Source organism: Lampetra fluviatilis, chromosome 5, assembly GCF_964198595.1.
Source record: "Lampetra fluviatilis chromosome 5, kcLamFluv1.1, whole genome shotgun sequence".
Lineage (NCBI taxonomy): Eukaryota > Metazoa > Chordata > Hyperoartia > Petromyzontiformes > Petromyzontidae > Lampetra > Lampetra fluviatilis.
This window is the reverse complement of record NC_136279.1, coordinates 19,860,157-19,876,585: the sequence shown is the minus strand read 5'-3', so window position 1 is coordinate 19,876,585 and position 16,429 is coordinate 19,860,157. Positions and strand designations below refer to the sequence as shown.

The window sequence follows — 16,429 nt, the reverse complement described above, 5'->3', positions numbered from 1 at the left end:
CACTGTTTAATGGTTTATTCACTACAACTAAAAAGTACAGTACATACATATATACATTCAGCACCCTGTAAAAACAAAAGTATTGAAGATAGCAAAGTTTTTTTGAAAGCAGAATTTGACTTTTACCTGGTCTTGACGGAACTTCATAACTTAACCGGAGACATCAAATAAGACAAAACTAATAAAATTTAAACAAAAATAATACAAACACGTGACTCCCATACCCTTGTCACCCACTTAAAAAATATCACCGATATCTATAATTATACAAAGTTAGAATCTATGTACATTCCTTAAGTTACAATTGGTGCAATAACCAGAAACTGTGCAATGAAGACTGGGACACCAAGCTCAAGTGCCCCTCAATTCTTCAAGAACCCCCCTCCTCCAACCACCACAGCAGACCTGGACTCTGGACCCAACACCTCTGCACCACCTCAGCCCAGAGCAAGCCCCAGGCAACACCTCAAGCAATGAGGCAACTTTACTGGATCCGCGGCAGGGCAGCTGGGCAGGCGACAGCCAAGACGACGTGTAGGAGGGAAACATTTCGGCACCGGCAGCAACTACGAAAGTTCTTAGGAGAAAGTCCATTGGGGTTGATGAAGCAGCTTGGTATTTGGGTTTGGTCGATGGCTTTACATCTCATTACATTTGCTGCAGGTGCTAGGCAGAGGCTGCAGGCCCAACAAACCCTGCTTCGGACAAGCTCACAACGCACAGACAGGTCAATAGCAGTGTTTACAAGCAGCATTAAAGAAGCGGGAAGAGCTGTACTTGATTTACTCATGAACTGCATTCTGGTTTCAAAAACACACCCACACACCAAATGCCTTTCCGGTAAGTCGACTCCAATTTACTAATGCTTGTTTTTGGCACAGCGAAGAGGCAAATATCTTGTCAAGAGATTCTGCCACCTTGCATTTGATTTAAATGGCTTTTGGGTACAGCCAATTACTAATTTTATAAAATGCTACTTTTTACAGTATTTGCAGATTATTTCATCATTGACCAGGAAGTAATTTTTCAATCACAACCATCAATTGCTCGGCCCTTGCACGGCAATAGCAGCCGACAATCCAGCCAGCACGCCAGCCACGGAAGGCTGACTGACGCAGTGCAGCAGAGCGGGAGATCCCCAAGACCGATGCGTTTTTCTAACATCAGCCTTTTCTTAATGCTCCCCTTGCTCGCAAACATTTGGAGGGTGGCATGACGGCATGCCACGGGGACAGGGGCGAGGTTAGGACAGCGTGCGGCTCGACGCTTGTCACGTGCTCTGCAAGACAGACATGCTCTGCTTGCAGTCGACCTTGCTCAGATCGTTGGCCAGGTAGCTCACTTCTAGGGAATCTAAGAAAGCGCGACAATCCTCTTCGCTATCGAATGCCAGCTCTGACTGCACAAACTGCACGGGGACTGTGGGGCGGAAACTATGGTGGGAAGAGAAACCAGGGAGAAAAGGCACAAAAACATGTTAGAAAACACAACAATTACAACTTCAAGCAACAAAGAAAATGCTGAACCCCTTCTACTGCATTTACACTCGACATCAGAAAACATTTACACCACGCAACACTCTTACCTTATTAAATTGTTCGCATCAACAAGAATGTGTGTGCAGAAAAATGTAAGGTGCGTGTGTGTGTGAATACTCACCTGGTGCAACAGCTACTTACCTGTGCAAAACCATTGCTACGAGAGGAAAAGTGCGTTATATTTAAAAGCTGACAAAGTCGTCGAAATGGAGAAATGAAAGATGCGAGGGCTGTTTGAAACTGGCATGCCAACGATATTGGGGGAAGTATGCGAAACGTTAGATTAATAATTAAGAGAAAACAATCTGATTGCCTGAAACTGTAGACACCTACCAGTTTCAAAACACACAAAGTGATAGAGGTGATGCGAGAGAAAAGAGAAATTAAATAAACGGAGAGACGAAAACAGCAGCAGAGCAATACTACTTGACGACAGGAAACATGAAGGCAGTGAAAGACATACGTTTTTATAATGGACTTGAGGGCTGCCTTGCGCTCCCTCTCCAGAAAGAGGTCCATGAGGTAGCTGGACATTAGCGGGGCAGTCCTGTACAGTCTGAAAAACCTGTGGTAGTTGTTCAGGGCCCAGGCGGCACGCAGAGATAGCGCATGCTCCACGCACGTATCGTCCCTCAGCTCTTTAGGCAGCTGCGCCAGCGCGGTGGTGAGATCTGAGCACACGCGTGATCCACGGCATTTGATTAGATTTCACGATGGCCAAAATCAAACATCTCCCCCAACACCAACAGCCCAAGGTCACAGCTGTGCTGCTGTTGGGAGCTTCCCTCTGGAGTAGCAAGGTGCTCTCTGCTGTTTACAATGGCCATGTTTACGTAACCCAACCAACCCGGGGGTCAGCTCTGCTGTGCCCTCTGGCTGATCCTCTGGGTATTGCATGCGGCACCGCGTCAAGCCAGGGCATCTCCAGTCCAACTCGCTCGCGCTATCCGCAGTTATTTAAGCTTGAAGCTTAATCTAGTGATTGTCTACTCGCACTGAGCAACGGTGATTCAACGCAGAGTTATCATGGCCATTACATTAAATCCTAATTTGCGCGCTATACCAAGATATGCAAGATGACACATTCAACCTGTGCAATAAAAATATAACTTTTTAAATTTTCACAAGTGAGACCCACCGTACTGTAACAACTGCTCATCGAATCCTATGGCACTTCTAAAATAAACGAGCGCGCTTAAAAAAAAAACACACCATGCAATGAAGATGAGCCCTCATGAGCCAGCCACCTTACCCCCAGAGTTCTTGGTGTAGATGTAGTAGAGGATGCGGTAGGCGGTGAACTCGCCCAGGTTTCCAGGCAGATTCTCGCTGTACAGGGACTTGAGCTGCGCTTGACACTGGTTGAACTCCTCGCGGTCTCCCTGCACAGGCAAGCAACAACCAAACGTGGTCCCCTCCATTCAGCCTCCTCTGTTTAACCCTTCAAAAAACGATGCCACACCTCACTTTCCAAAAATGCAATTTCGTTTATACAGTATTCCCTTGCTAGTCACGAACTTGCTATCTGAGATTTTTGGCTAACTGCGAATCGCATCACAAAGTCTACACAACTGCATCGAAAGTGATGAGATAAAGCGACGAAAGATGTGATGCAAGAAAGTGATTATATAAAGTGATAAGATCAAACTTGATTTGAAGCTTTCGTGACTGCAAGAATTACTCTTTGGTTCTTTCGGTAAAGTCACGTAGAGGCATTGGGTCTCTGTGTCTTATGTTGTGTGTCTGTGTGTCTGCGTTGTCTCTGCTTGTGTGTCTCCATGTCTGTTTTGTCTCTCAAATTGAGTTCTACCTGAGGACTGCGTGTGTTGCAATCGAAACGTCGTATTCTATTATTACATTTATTTATTTTCTACGTGACTTTTCCTGAAAGAACCAAAGAGTGATAAGATAATTTTCATGTATTCAACAGCTTATTTTTGTATTTATTTAATGTAATTCATTAAAGAGATAACTACGTGCGAAATTTGATGTTCACGAGCATCTCCGGAACGTATTCCTCGCGAATGAGGGAATATTGTACTAAACTCGTGTGTACCCAGAGGTGATGCCGCATGCATCGTGACGCTCACCTTCTCGAGCGCGATACGGGCGTGTGTCTCGTACACCTCCACCGTGAACTCCGTCCGCACCCCCTGGACCTGTTTAAAAAAAGAAAACGACACATTAGCATCCAGGGTCTCTCGTGTCCAATGCATATAACAGTACGCTTTGGTGCGGTGCAGGAGTCCACTATGTATGCAGAACTTATTTCGCACCGTACGTAGTGAACCGTGTCTAATCAGAGGTGTGTAACGTGGCCAAGGGGATCAAGCTTGACGAGGACATTTTTTATTTGTTCACGCGTAAGACAAAGTTTGATTTCACTGACCGTTAGGTCTTGCCGAATGGACTTCATCTGTTCACAGGCAAAGTGGTAATCCTGGTTCGCCTTCCAGTGTGCTTTCACCATCGTCAGAGATTTTCTCAGCACCTGCACCAATTAAAGTTCAAGATTACTAACATGCAAAATTCCACACCTACACATCGACAGACACCAACATCACCACACAAACTCACAAGACGAATAATGATAATGCCCTGTTTTTGCAATGGTAAGTCTCGCCGAGATAAGACTTTTTTCAAGAAGGTCCTACATTGAGATGTTTGGCATGTGGAAGTAAACTGGCGTATCCGGAGAAAACTCGCACGTATGGGAGGGAGGGGGTCACACTCAACTATGCGGATACACTGCAGTACTGCCATCTCATAACCAGCTTGCAACCATGTGTTTACACATAACCAGGTACTCGTATCAGGCTGAATCTTACGAGGAGAGACGCAGAAATCGTTCAGGTTGCCTCGCCACTGACGGAAGCCATGGCCAGGAATCAAACTGAGGTCACTGGGTTAATAGCGCATTGCGTTAACCAATGCACCATAACTCCAAACAATTTTGCGCAGAAAACGCATGCAATACGATGGGGCGGTCACACAAAATCACGCACGCATACATACACACAATCACACAATCAGGCACGCACACCATGACGAGGTGGTTACGCCCACGCATACACAACCACACGTACGTACCACGATGGGGCGCACTACAGAGGGGTCAGGCGCACAGGTGAGGCGCAGGTAGGGCTTGGTGATGTCGGAGCAGGTGCCCACGATCTTGAGCTCGTCCCAGTCAAGGGATTCGGGCACGCCGCTCTCCAGGCTGTTGATCTGCAGCACGAGCGGCTCAGAGCGCAGCCGCCTGGGAGTGGGGCCGCCCTGCCACTGGAAGCGCGCGGCACGGCGCTGGCGCTTGCCATCGCGGTCCGGGTCGTCCACCACAAACCGCATGCCGCTCAGGTCACCCTTGCGGTTGCGTTTCTTGCCGAACACGCCACCAAACTCCGCCGCTGCGGCCTTCTCCCTGCGAGGCGGCGCGGTGACAAAACGTTCAGTGTCGCGTGGTGATGCGCGTGGGCCGCGCGGCCGACATCGGCTCCATCCTCATTTTGCTCTATCGTCGTAGGTCACCGTTTTGGATTTAAAATACATCAAAGATTGCTATTCAGCTTGCACGTGCCGAGCAATTAAGCTTGGGTGTACAAATGCCTACGCGAACCATAGCTCACTGGGGTATAGTATGAATGTTGAACTTTTTCATACCGTACATAGCCAAGTGCTAAATTGGAGGTGGGGGAAAGGCAAACTAAAAACAAAAAGCGATTCTCAAGAAATGAGTTTATGCATTAAGGTTATTAAGTTAGGTTGGGGTCAGATTTAGGGTTTGGATTACGTGTTAGGGTTACCATACGTGTCCAGGTTATGACTCCTGTTAAGGCGAGCATGACGGTAAGCGCTAGCGTTACACGCAGCTTTTAAGGTGACGTTACAATTAGTGCCCGGCCTAACGTTAGATCAAGCAGTGGAAATAGGGCTTAACATTTTATAACAGGGTTAGTGCTTTAGGGCCAGCATGAGGTGGGGTGTTAGGGTTGTAGCATTACCTCCGCGCATTGCGCTGCATGCGCCCTCTGCCGCGGCTCCTGCCTCGGTTCATCTGTAGTTGCCGCTGCGGCAGGCGGCACTTCTCAGAGTGGCTGCTGCTGTTGGAGCGCGAGCTGCTCGAGCTGTCACTGCACAGGAGGCCGGGGGAGTGGTGGGGGGGGGGAAGAGGCAAAGAAGTATAAATGGATGCCATTAACAGATATGCTTGCAATGCAAACTGTGCACCAAATTAATGAAAATCGGAGATCCTAACATAACAAAACCACGATAGGCTGGGAACCTGCAGACAGAAACCTGGTTTAGTATCAGGTTACTGAAACAATAATCTTCAACGCAATTGTATGTATATCTATGAGACGTTGATTCCTTGTACAAGATATCCATTTGGTATTTGAACATCCTAACACTTGTTTTATTGCCAGAAAGGGTATGAATGCATGTTCAACTTCTTCCGCACCGTACATAGCCAACCATTGTCATCCGATGTGCGGGAAATGACACGGCCATTATGAGCCCGCTCGCGCGACTACCGCGCGCCCTTCACCTGCGCCGACGCCGGCGTTGCGGTGTGCGTGACCGTGAGCGTGACTTGGAGCCCGAGCTCGAAGAGGAGCTGCAGCGCGAGCGGAACACGTTGCGGTAGCCGAATTTGTTGCGGTATCCGTTGGCCGCCGCCGCAGCCGCCGCCATCGCCGGGGAGGAGCTGGTGGTGGATGCCATCACCGTGCGGCTACGGCTGTTGGCGCCTGGCGTGGATGGGCTAGCGGTTGGCACGGTCTGAGAGGAGGTTGATGGCGTCGGAACCCGTGGCGTCATCGCCGCCATCAACGACGGCGTGCCCGAGGACGCTGGCACGGAGTCCATCCAGCGCGATGCCTTGCGTGGCGACCGCTCGCTCGCCTCTCTGTTGTGGCTGTAGTCGGTAAGGTCAGGTGTATATAATTAGCAGTGCTGCAACTTTCGCCCGTTGAAATGGTTGCCTAATCTATTAATTATTGCTTTGATTAAATCAAATCGATAAAAAATATTACCGTACAACATGCATTGTCATATGCATGCGTAAATAATATTTTCACCGCGATGCTTAAAATTACTATGGTACACAAATACGATCGAAGTATAAATCCTAACACTATACTATTGGTGCTGAACCACAAATTGGAAAAAACAGGGTTAGTTGCCAGCACTAAGATAACTTACAGTATCACGAGTTAATGACCAAGCTCTAGAACAGGCTATGGCAAGAAGTCAAATTAAAACAATTCATAAAAGAAGAACGATGTGGCTTTTAGCACATTCTCAGGAGGTGAAACATGAAGTTATAGAAGTATATTAGGAAAGACTAAGAGGTGGCAAGAGAAAGCTACTACTTGAAGGGGGACTTGGTGAACGGATGGAAAGCTCAAGATCGGACAGGATTTGGAGGGAGGCCGAGTCAAGGACCTGTCATTGGCCAGGGGAGTAAAAAGTAGAGGAGTTAAGTGTTCAGTATAAGGAGGCATCGTTACTTGGGCAGCGCCTCCTTGGTCCAGTCGATGGTGTACGCCGAGCCATCGTTGAGCCGCGCCGTGAGCAGCTCCTTCAGCAGCCGCTCTGTGCCATCTTTGTCCTCCTCGGTCTCGCACGTGGCAAAGCAGCGCTCCACGTAGGCCTTCATGGCCTTGGGCCAGTCGCCCGGCCTCGGCAGGGCCCTGCGAGCACACGGCCAAACAATTATCACCTCGGTGGTTTCTCTAACATATTTGGAATGGCAGCCCCCACAAATCAAGATGACCGTCTCAATCACTCACTCTGGTGATGTCACTCTGGAATCACTTTGTTTTAAAGTGTCAATGGCGTGATAGCATTACATCGTTACGATGGGAGTGCCTGATCATAAGTTGTTAATTCTCGCAAAGTTCTCAACTTGTTGGTAAGCCTGGGACATACATTCTATTCGTGTATATATAAATATTAAAAAGGCCAGGATCAAGGTTTTCCACTTTGCCAAGGAATGAACATTGCCATTTATACAAATGTTTAATTAGAAGGCCAACTTTGTTCCTAATTTCCCACTTCACAAGGAATCCATTTCTCCTCTTCCCCACCATCTCATACTGTGTACGTCTTCAATTTGGTTGTACGCAATGTAGTTCATTTAGATGCTTTATAAAGTCAAACTGTTGTCGTGTTATCATTTTCCCAACTCACTTGGGAGTCTCGGTCGGCATCGGTTGTTGTGCAGGACTTGGTTTTGGTGGCTCTGCAGTCGGCTGGGGCCCCGGGTTGAACTGACTGTTGCTGGTGACGAGCGGTCGCTTGGGGATGTTAAACTTGAGATTCCCTGCGCCAGGAGCCTCTGAGATTCACAATACAAAATTCGCCAAGAAATGATTCACTACCCACAAGATGATAAAAAAGTGCCGCAATTCAGGGTCATGAATTCACAAAAATAAAATGCTTCATGCTGATATTGTCTCACGAATATCTCCACTATATGGTTTGTCGTTAATGGTCTCATTTGTACAGTTATGTTCCATAAATTTGCCCGAGTGCAACATCAGCATATACGGTGAATAATATATTTGTGCAAGGATGACCCCTATGCATATCGTCAAGGTGCATCCACTCTGCTTTTTGGATGATGAAAATCATTAGCAGTGGTATACCGAGATCCATTGTTTAAGGGCACCTTATAAATCTATGTTATAACTAATTGCAAATACTCATGATTCACCCAAACAAAGCTCCACTCACGTTTTTTCTGCCACAGTTGCGGCCCCTTGCTTTTAATAACTTCTGTATAGGGCATCCTTGGCTGCTGATGTTGCTGTTGTTGCTGCTGATGCTGTTGTTGCATGCTCTGCTGCTGCCGTTGCTGCATGCTCTGCTGTTGTTGATGCTGCATGCTCTGCTGTTGTTGATGCTGCATGTTCTGCTGTTGATGTATGTTCTGCTGTTGTTGATGCTGCATGGCCTGCTGCTGCATTAGCTGCTGGTGCGACTGTATTGCCGGATGCGTCTGCACATGCGGCTGCACATGCGGCTGCATGGGCTTGGGAGGCTGGGGAGGGGGCGGTAGCGGTGGAGGCTGTGGCTGGTGGGGTTGGCCCAGGATGGTGCCACTCGCCGGCTCCTGACCGGGCGCCTGTCGGGAACGCCGACGCCCGGTGCACATCGCAATCGTCACAAACAATCCGTGACAACGGCCTCCCAAGTAACCACGCAAAGCACACTCCAGAGGATTCTCAGCCTTCTTCATTATTGTCTTCCCACTCGTAAGTGGGGGGAAATATGCAATGTTCAGAATAAAAATCCAGAATTATACGTTTTAATAACTCAATTTCTGATGACCAAATCACTAGAGCTTGTCAGACCTCAAAAGCTATGCAGGACTCAGCCAGGATAGCATTTTAATGGGCCAACACCATAAGTTTTTACTACGCCGAGTCTCATAACTCTTTTTCGGAGCGTCCTGCTAAATTTGTGGTTGCTGTCGGCTACTGCACGGCGATGCTGTCAGCACTAATCAGTGTAGAGAACTACGGTCAAATAACTACCAGGATCCGCACCGTGTGCAGAGGCTCCCATCGAGCTTGCACAACATTTTATCTGTCCATCGAGTGTACCGATTAAAAGGCTTGTACATATACAAAATGCCATCAAACTATGTTAACTCCAGATGTGGTTCGGACAAGATTCTCCAGGGCTATTCTCAAACTATGTTTTGCCACATGACTCACTCCAGTATCCAAATGGAAACGTCTTTATCTCATGAAACGGCAATGATTGGCAGCACAGATGAAACGTACACAAGGGGTAAAAAGCAAAACCAAACGCCTTTAAATCTCTGCCGGCCAAAAGCGTATCGTCATTACCTGAATCTGATCCTCCGTCTGTAGAGGCTGCTGATGGTAGCCTGGTTGCATCATGTACTGCCCAGATGACTGGGGGTACATCCCGTACATGCCCTGCAGGAAAAGTAAGGCGCCATAACTGCTACTACTGCGTAGGTTCTCGTGGTAGTGCTGTATGTAGAACTTCTTTCGCACCATACATAGTGAACCGATGTGTTTCCAGGTTGTATCATGGTGATGCACATACCAGAAGCAGCTCCCCATCGCAAGAGAAAAAGTTGGACATGGTGCTAAACACGTAACCCAAATATTTTAAAAATAGTCACTTTCACTTTAGCCCATACCAGTGGCACAGGCAGCTAAAAATGACAGTGGGCAATTTTTTTCCACTGCTATAGATTCACTAATTCCAAGAAGTAAACTTTAGTGAGTAAAGAAATGCAGTTTTTATAATACTCTTATAAGTGCACAACTTTATCTCTGATGAGCGCTGCACTTTCCGTCGTTTTCATGCAGGGGGTGCTGTAAACCTACGTGCCCCTCTACATGAACGACGGAGGCGCAGGGACAGACGTTCGATTACGTTTGAATCGATTTGCAGACGGCGGTCTTCTCGTACGGCTAGCTCTATGTCGCCTTATCGCAATCCCGCAATCCCAAACAGGTGAAAGTCTGCATCGAACCCCCAGCAAGGCATCTACTTAACGACGAGAGAAAATTCATACGAAATGTCGTTTTCAATTAAGTCTTCCAGATGTAAAATGATAAGCTTTTAATGAGGAAATAAAATTAACTAATTCAAAACATAATACAAAGCAAAGACGTATCATTTTAAAACATCAAAACGGAGCATCGAGTGCTTGCGTGAATGTGACGTTCGTGTGCAATTTTTGAGACTTTCTTCGTTCTTGGCCGAAGGCCGTAAATGGTTGAGGCGCCCCTATGGCGCCCCCGAACAACCCCTAGTATCTATTAATTTCGTAAAAATTTATGTACATTATTAACAATTAATTACACATTTTCCCCATGTGTACAGGCACCATGCCTGGATGTGTGTGCATTATTGGACAGCCCTTTGTCAATCCAGTGCTGGATGAAGGCCTCGCCAGAACATATCAGTTGTTTGACCATACTTAACAAAGCTGGTCAGTGTAGGCTAGAGTGAGAGGGTGGCCCACAAGCCAATACAAATATTACTTTTCATTCACATAGCAGGCTTACAATAATTTAGTAGTCACCTTACCATTTGGTATTGGTTGTAGTAGTTGTACGCAGGTGGTACACCGTATCCATAGCCGTACGAATACCACGGATACATCTGCTGGTTGTTGGCTGCAGCAGCTGCTGTTGGGTCATCGTGTTGTTGCTGCTGCTGCGGTTGCTGCTGCGGAGTGGAAATATTTTTCTGAAGAGGAGCACAAGGACAGCATCCGGTTTTAATTGAAACTCACACTTCACAAGGCATCACAAATGCCATCACTATCATAAACCATGATCAATCCAATGTTAGATAAATGTCCTTCCCTGAACCATACATCTCTCACTCCTGCAATGTAACAATCCATTTCGCATCTGCACACATTATTGTATTGCTACTACAAGTGTTACACCTCAAGGGTTTTGAGAGCAACTGCCATGCAGTACATACATTATGGTAGCAGTTGTAGGCTAATCAGTATGAAAAAGTCAATGGTTCATTAGTGCATGCACTAGTTTGGGATGTTTTAGCATTTCATATTTGAACAGACAGGGATGCTGTATTGGATCAGTCTCTGTTACTCCAGGGAAAAGAAGACTATTTAATTGTATTTGATTTGCTTGTAATTTTGGAGACACAGGTCCCTCTTGCAAATCATACTACGGTATTCTCTTTCATTATACTAAACTTAAAACTTCACTGCCAATGAACATTTTTACCGCAAATGTTTATCTTGGTGTCAATAATCTAAACTGGCCGGCCTACCCTGGTGAAATAAAAAGTGGTCGTTTATTTCGGCCAACTTAAACATTACTCCCGTTTCCCATGGACAGGTAACTTAGTCTGCCCGATTTCTCCTGGAGCACAATTTGGACAACTAGAGTTGGTTCAAAAAGTTGTATTTCCACGACTAGCCGATTTTACTCCAGTAATAATGTGAATTGGACCTTTACAAAATTAATACTTCAACTCGGCCCTAATTCTGACAGAGAATTCAGCCCAGCCGCAGAACCCAACTAATCTGAGAGAATTTGGACTCGTGTTCAAACTAGCAGCCAACTCAAGTCATCTACAACGTGAAAGAGGGACGTGGGGCCCATCTTTAAGTTGCCGTTAATAGAATCAGTGTACGCGAGGCTAATAATCAAAACATAGAAAATGTTGACTCGCACCACTGTACAGTAGCAAAAACAAAAACACCAAAGCAATCGAACCTGCTGGCTCTTCTTGCCAGATGACACCGGAGAGGAGATCTCCTTCTGGATGCTCGCCAACGCCTGTCTCGCCTTCTCCCACTCTGGTGTCTCCTTGGGAGGCTGTGGGCCCTGTGAGCCCATGCCCTCCACGTGGGATCCTGCTGCGTTGTATTGCTGCGCCCTACGACACACAACCGTCACCACCGCCACCCCTCGTTAAGCCTTGGTGGCAACGGTGCAAGTTAAGGCTCTAAAGCACCAATGCCCGGTCTAATTATACATCGCAGGCAGCAGTGGCAAAGGTCAACGGATGCCAGACAATCCACTTAGGGGCTATCCATTAAGTACGCACGCAAAAATCTTGAGCCCTCCCCGCCCTCCCTGTACGCACGCATACTTTTTACCCCCCCCGCCCACCTGCGTACGTACGCTTGACGTACCCCCACCCAGAATCCTATAGAACGGCCGATATTTAATCCACACAGAAACAATCAAGGATTAATAATATTAACGAGGCCCCCCCCCCCACCCCGTTTCCTATGCGTAGGTACATTGTCAGTAGACCCCCCCATACCCCCCATCGATGCGTACGTACTAAATGGATGACCCCTTATGGGTAGACTGGTTTAGGAGGCAATGCCTTCCAGTCTCGGCGCTCTGTGCGGACTTTTTAAGGCTATGGTTCCATTTCTGTAATTAAAGCTCCCAATTTGTGTATGAAACAGTTCACGGTTGTGTTCAGTGTTACAAAGTATATAGATAAATATTAAGAAACCATTGAAAATATGTATTATAGGAGGTAGAGTTTGGAACAAAAAGAAACGAGCACTGCAGTTTCATAAGCAGCTGCACTTAGCATTCCCATGAATCCAAACCGCACTGAATTTATTGTATTAATCTTGATTATTGTATTAGATCCAGTTATTAGGATCCGAAACCAAATAAGTCATTTTACAAACTTGTATGCCCTGTATGTGGGAAATACCCGACGTGTTTTTTTTTATTTACGGCACTCTAGAGTGAACTGAAAACTGGATGAGAATTTGTTATCAGCAAGGTGTAAATATTTGTGCAATGTGTTTACGTTAAAAATATTGTATGTCAGCTAAGAAGCAGCAAAGGGGATTCACAGACGTCACAATAACAAGCTACATCCTTCTCTAAAACAAACCAATTAACAACATATTAACACCAACATTATCACAATATAATACTAAATTGTAAATCGAACTTCAGTAACAAAAAAACGAACCATGACCCTACACACTAATCACTATCCCAACAGGCAGTAACAATCATGTACAAAACACTATCGACAAAGTGTACTTCGTATACAAAATGTTGTTACGGTTACAAGCTGTGACCAGAAGGCTTAAAAAGATTATCTCAAGACATTTTCATATAAACAAACATAAATAGCACCCTATTTGGTTGAAGTGAAGATTAGCATTCGCCTAAAAGAGTATTCAGAATGTGAACCGTGTTTGGTGGAACGGCCGCATTAAATTGCATTTATAGCAGCCCGTAATTGGTTGGTTATGTTTTACATTTCAGAAATATGAACGTCAACGTGTATTCTTTAAGCAGATTGCACGAAACCAGTTTGTTTTCCTTCACGTAAAAGGGCTGAGTTTTATGACCACGGATTAGAATACAATCCAGTCGGTGAAACGCAAATTTTATTTTTAATGAAAAAAAACGAAGTTTGATTTAAAGCTTTCGTGACTGCAGGGATTCATATTCTTGGTTCATCGGTAAAGTCACGTAGAAGGGAAATAATAAAATACTAATATAAAACAATAATTATTTCACGACGTTTCTTCACGACGTTGCTACACAAGCAATCATCATCAGGTGTGAAATCCACAGCAATACTTTTTTTCATATACAAAACAGACATTTTTTTCAAATTTTCTTGCTGTGGATTTCACACCTGATGATGATTGCTTGTGTTGCAGTCGAAACGTCGTGAGAAATTGTATTGTTTTATATTTGTATTATTTCCCTTCTACGTGATGACTTTACCGAAAGAACCAAGAATATAAAACCGAAGTTTGTCAACTGGACTGACTCCTGCCTGGAATCAGTTGCCTGGCACGTGGCCCCAGCGTGCCCTGCGATGACATCACGACGCACGTCTGCGTAATGACGTCACGCGCATTCCGCAACGTGCGAAGTACGAGGCCGTGTTCGTGCGTGATGACGTCACAAATCCCCCTAACCTTGCCCATGACGTTCCTGTACTGTACACAGATTCTAGATTTGAAGCTTTCGTGACTGCAAGGAATCATATTCTTAGGTTTTTTCGGTAAAGTCACGTAGGTAAAACATCAAAATTAATGAAAATAAAATAAAAATCATGAAATAAAAATCATGATTTTTGTTTTATTTTCATTAATTTTGATGTTTTACCTACGTGACTTTACCGGAAAAAAACCTAAGAATATGTACACAGATTATAATTTTTTTTACACAGACGTTGACAAAACGTTATCCCGGGAGACACTCGCAAGTTATTGATTACTATCGCCACCTTGAAACAAGTCCAAATCCGCCTGCGTGCGTTCTTCATAAAAAGGAACTGTATTAATTCTCACGACACGTTAAAGTTTATCATCTTCGAGGCTATGGGGGGGGGGGGGTTGACAAGCGTTCTTAGGCGTGGCGCTATGGCTGATGACAGCGTTGTTGGGAATTATTTAACGTGCTGAATTGTCACTCACTCCTCGTTTGGGTGCCACGGTGGCAAAGATGTTAACTCCCTCGCCAGATATACAGGAGGTCGTTGCTTCGATCCAGACTCTGACGCCTGCTGTATTTTCGAAGTTTGCATGCATCGCTCTCCCCGTGATGTGGATTTTCTCCTGATTTCCACTCTACGTTTACAGTATTTGGTTGCTGTACATTTCCACAAGTCAATTCGTTGAGTTATCATTTTTGTGGCCAGGTAGCTTCTGAAAAAAAACATATCTGTGGGCCCTACCTGGTAAAATAAAGTTTATGTGGCGAGTTTTCTCCAGATATTCCCAATTTCCTTCCACGCCAAGCCATTTACCGTAGTAATTGAGAGTTGGGGGGCAAACATGACAAAGCCGGACCCTCCTGAAACTCAGGGAAGGCTCCTGGGTTAAGGGAATCATTGTTTATTAGCCGTCACCGAAACGATTAACTTAAACCGCAGGGTCCAATGTGGTTTTTATATCTTGGGCACGACGATGAATATAACTAAACTATGATTATATGTGTGTAGACGTCCTCACAGTTTGTTGATTTGAGAATACTAAAAACGGGGGGGGGGGGGGGGCCTGTCCATCCACAGGCCTCAACGCATCCAATAATATTAGCATTAGCGAGCATTTAACTGGCGAGAGCGAGGGTTAAAAACACCGTCTAACACACTCAATAAGCGATCCCACCCATGGAAAGACACACGGTTTGAAAATAAACTTAAAATTAACCAAAACGACAACGCCGATTTCGATGATGACGACGAAGACGACGCCTCCATTTGCCGCGGCCGCCATTACGGCCGCTCCTATCCGGCCCATTGCCGTCATCCTCTGCAGCCTTTCAAAGTTGATCTTATCGTTCGCGAGCGGAATATACAAAAGAGAGTGGTGGTGGTGGGGACGCCGAGGGGAATTACCACTGCGCTGCTTGCGCCGCTTGGTTGCCGACGTTCCAGTGCTGTGGTTGCTGCATGGCCGCCATCGCGTCGCTTCTGTAACGACGAACGCCGTTGGGTTCAGTGAAGGAGGAGTGGACGAGTCCACTCTGACACGGAGAGAGGGGGGTAATGAATAACTGGGCGAAACCAACTGTCTCGAAGTGGCGGGGAGGAGTGGGGCGGGTGTTGATATGTTTCTAGATATTCTTGGTTCTTTCGGTAAAGTAACGTAGAAAGGAAAAAATAATGTAAATATGAAACAATAAAAATTCTCACGACGTTTCGACTGCAACATAAGCAATCATCATCAGGTGTGAAATCCACAGCAATACATTTTTCTTGCTGTGGAATTCACAGCAAGAAAATCCACAGCAAGAAAATGTTCTAGCTGTGAATTTCACACCTGATGATGATTGCTTGTGTTGCAGTCGAAACGTCGTGAAAATTTTTATTGTTTTATATTTTTATTATTTTATTATTTCCCTTCCACGTGACTTTACCGAAAGAACCAAGAATATGAATCCCTGCAGTCACGAAAACTTCAAATCTCGATTGTGATTTTCTCGTAAACGAATTGGCATGTTCTGTTTACGTGGCACGACTTTTATACTTTAAAAACAGACTATACTTTAGTGCTCAGATTGTACAACGTTGTGGATTTACTCTCCAACACACCGGTGAGCTGTACTATGAACACATTGATTGACATGTTCTGTTTACGTAACACAATCTTACTAATTGGCTGTGTCGTGTGGTGGCGGGTTTAACGACGCATTTCTATTTACGCAATATAACCTAAAATAACCCCTCTATTATGGATAATATTTGTCGCGAAGCCAACTTGTTAAACCCGACACAGCCAATTAGTAAGGTTTGTCACGTAAACAAAACGTGCCAATTAGTTGCTACCTTCAGCACACCGGTGTGTTGGGGAGTAAACCCACATCATTTACAATTCGAGTAGTGTACGACGTTTCGTTGGTGATTACAAT

The 16,429-nt window shown here is 45.5% G+C and overlaps 1 protein-coding gene across 3 annotated transcripts; it reads right to left on the bottom strand.

Annotated features, from left to right (window-relative positions):
* Positions 1 to 15,547, bottom strand: LENG8 (leukocyte receptor cluster member 8). Of its 3 annotated transcripts, XM_078857124.1 has the most exons (15): positions 15,417 to 15,547; positions 11,789 to 11,951; positions 10,620 to 10,781; positions 9,398 to 9,490; positions 8,277 to 8,667; positions 7,731 to 7,878; positions 7,049 to 7,231; positions 6,085 to 6,453; positions 5,540 to 5,668; positions 4,629 to 4,959; positions 3,928 to 4,029; positions 3,629 to 3,697; positions 2,791 to 2,920; positions 2,002 to 2,209; positions 1 to 1,433 (listed from the first exon to the last, which is right to left on the bottom strand). In XM_078857124.1, exons 1-15 carry the CDS (start codon positions 15,479 to 15,481, stop codon positions 1,271 to 1,273), a joined length of 2,706 nt encoding a protein of 901 aa, XP_078713250.1. In that variant the 5' UTR covers positions 15,482 to 15,547; the 3' UTR covers positions 1 to 1,270. The 3 variants fall into 3 exon arrangements, with proteins under 3 accessions (XP_078713250.1, XP_078713248.1, XP_078713249.1); XM_078857122.1 differs by having other exon boundaries at positions 1 to 2,209; XM_078857123.1 differs by having other exon boundaries at positions 1 to 2,209; positions 5,540 to 5,662.
* Positions 15,548 to 16,429: the final 882 nt, after the last annotated feature.

What these genes read in the sequence shown, in the direction of transcription:
- LENG8 (XM_078857122.1), bottom strand. Translation starts at nt 15,481, where the DNA reads ATGGCGGCCATGCAGCAACCACAGCACTGGAACGTCGGCAACCAAGCG. An exon ending in CAACGCCGGCGTCGGCGCAG is followed by an intron (nt 5,669 to 6,084) that starts GTGAAGGGCGCG and finishes CCTCCTGTGCAG; the next exon opens with TGACAGCTCGAGCAGCTCGC. An exon ending in CCATTCGGCAAGACCTAACG is followed by an intron (nt 3,698 to 3,927) that starts GTCAGTGAAATC and finishes TTTTTTAAACAG; the next exon opens with GTCCAGGGGGTGCGGACGGA.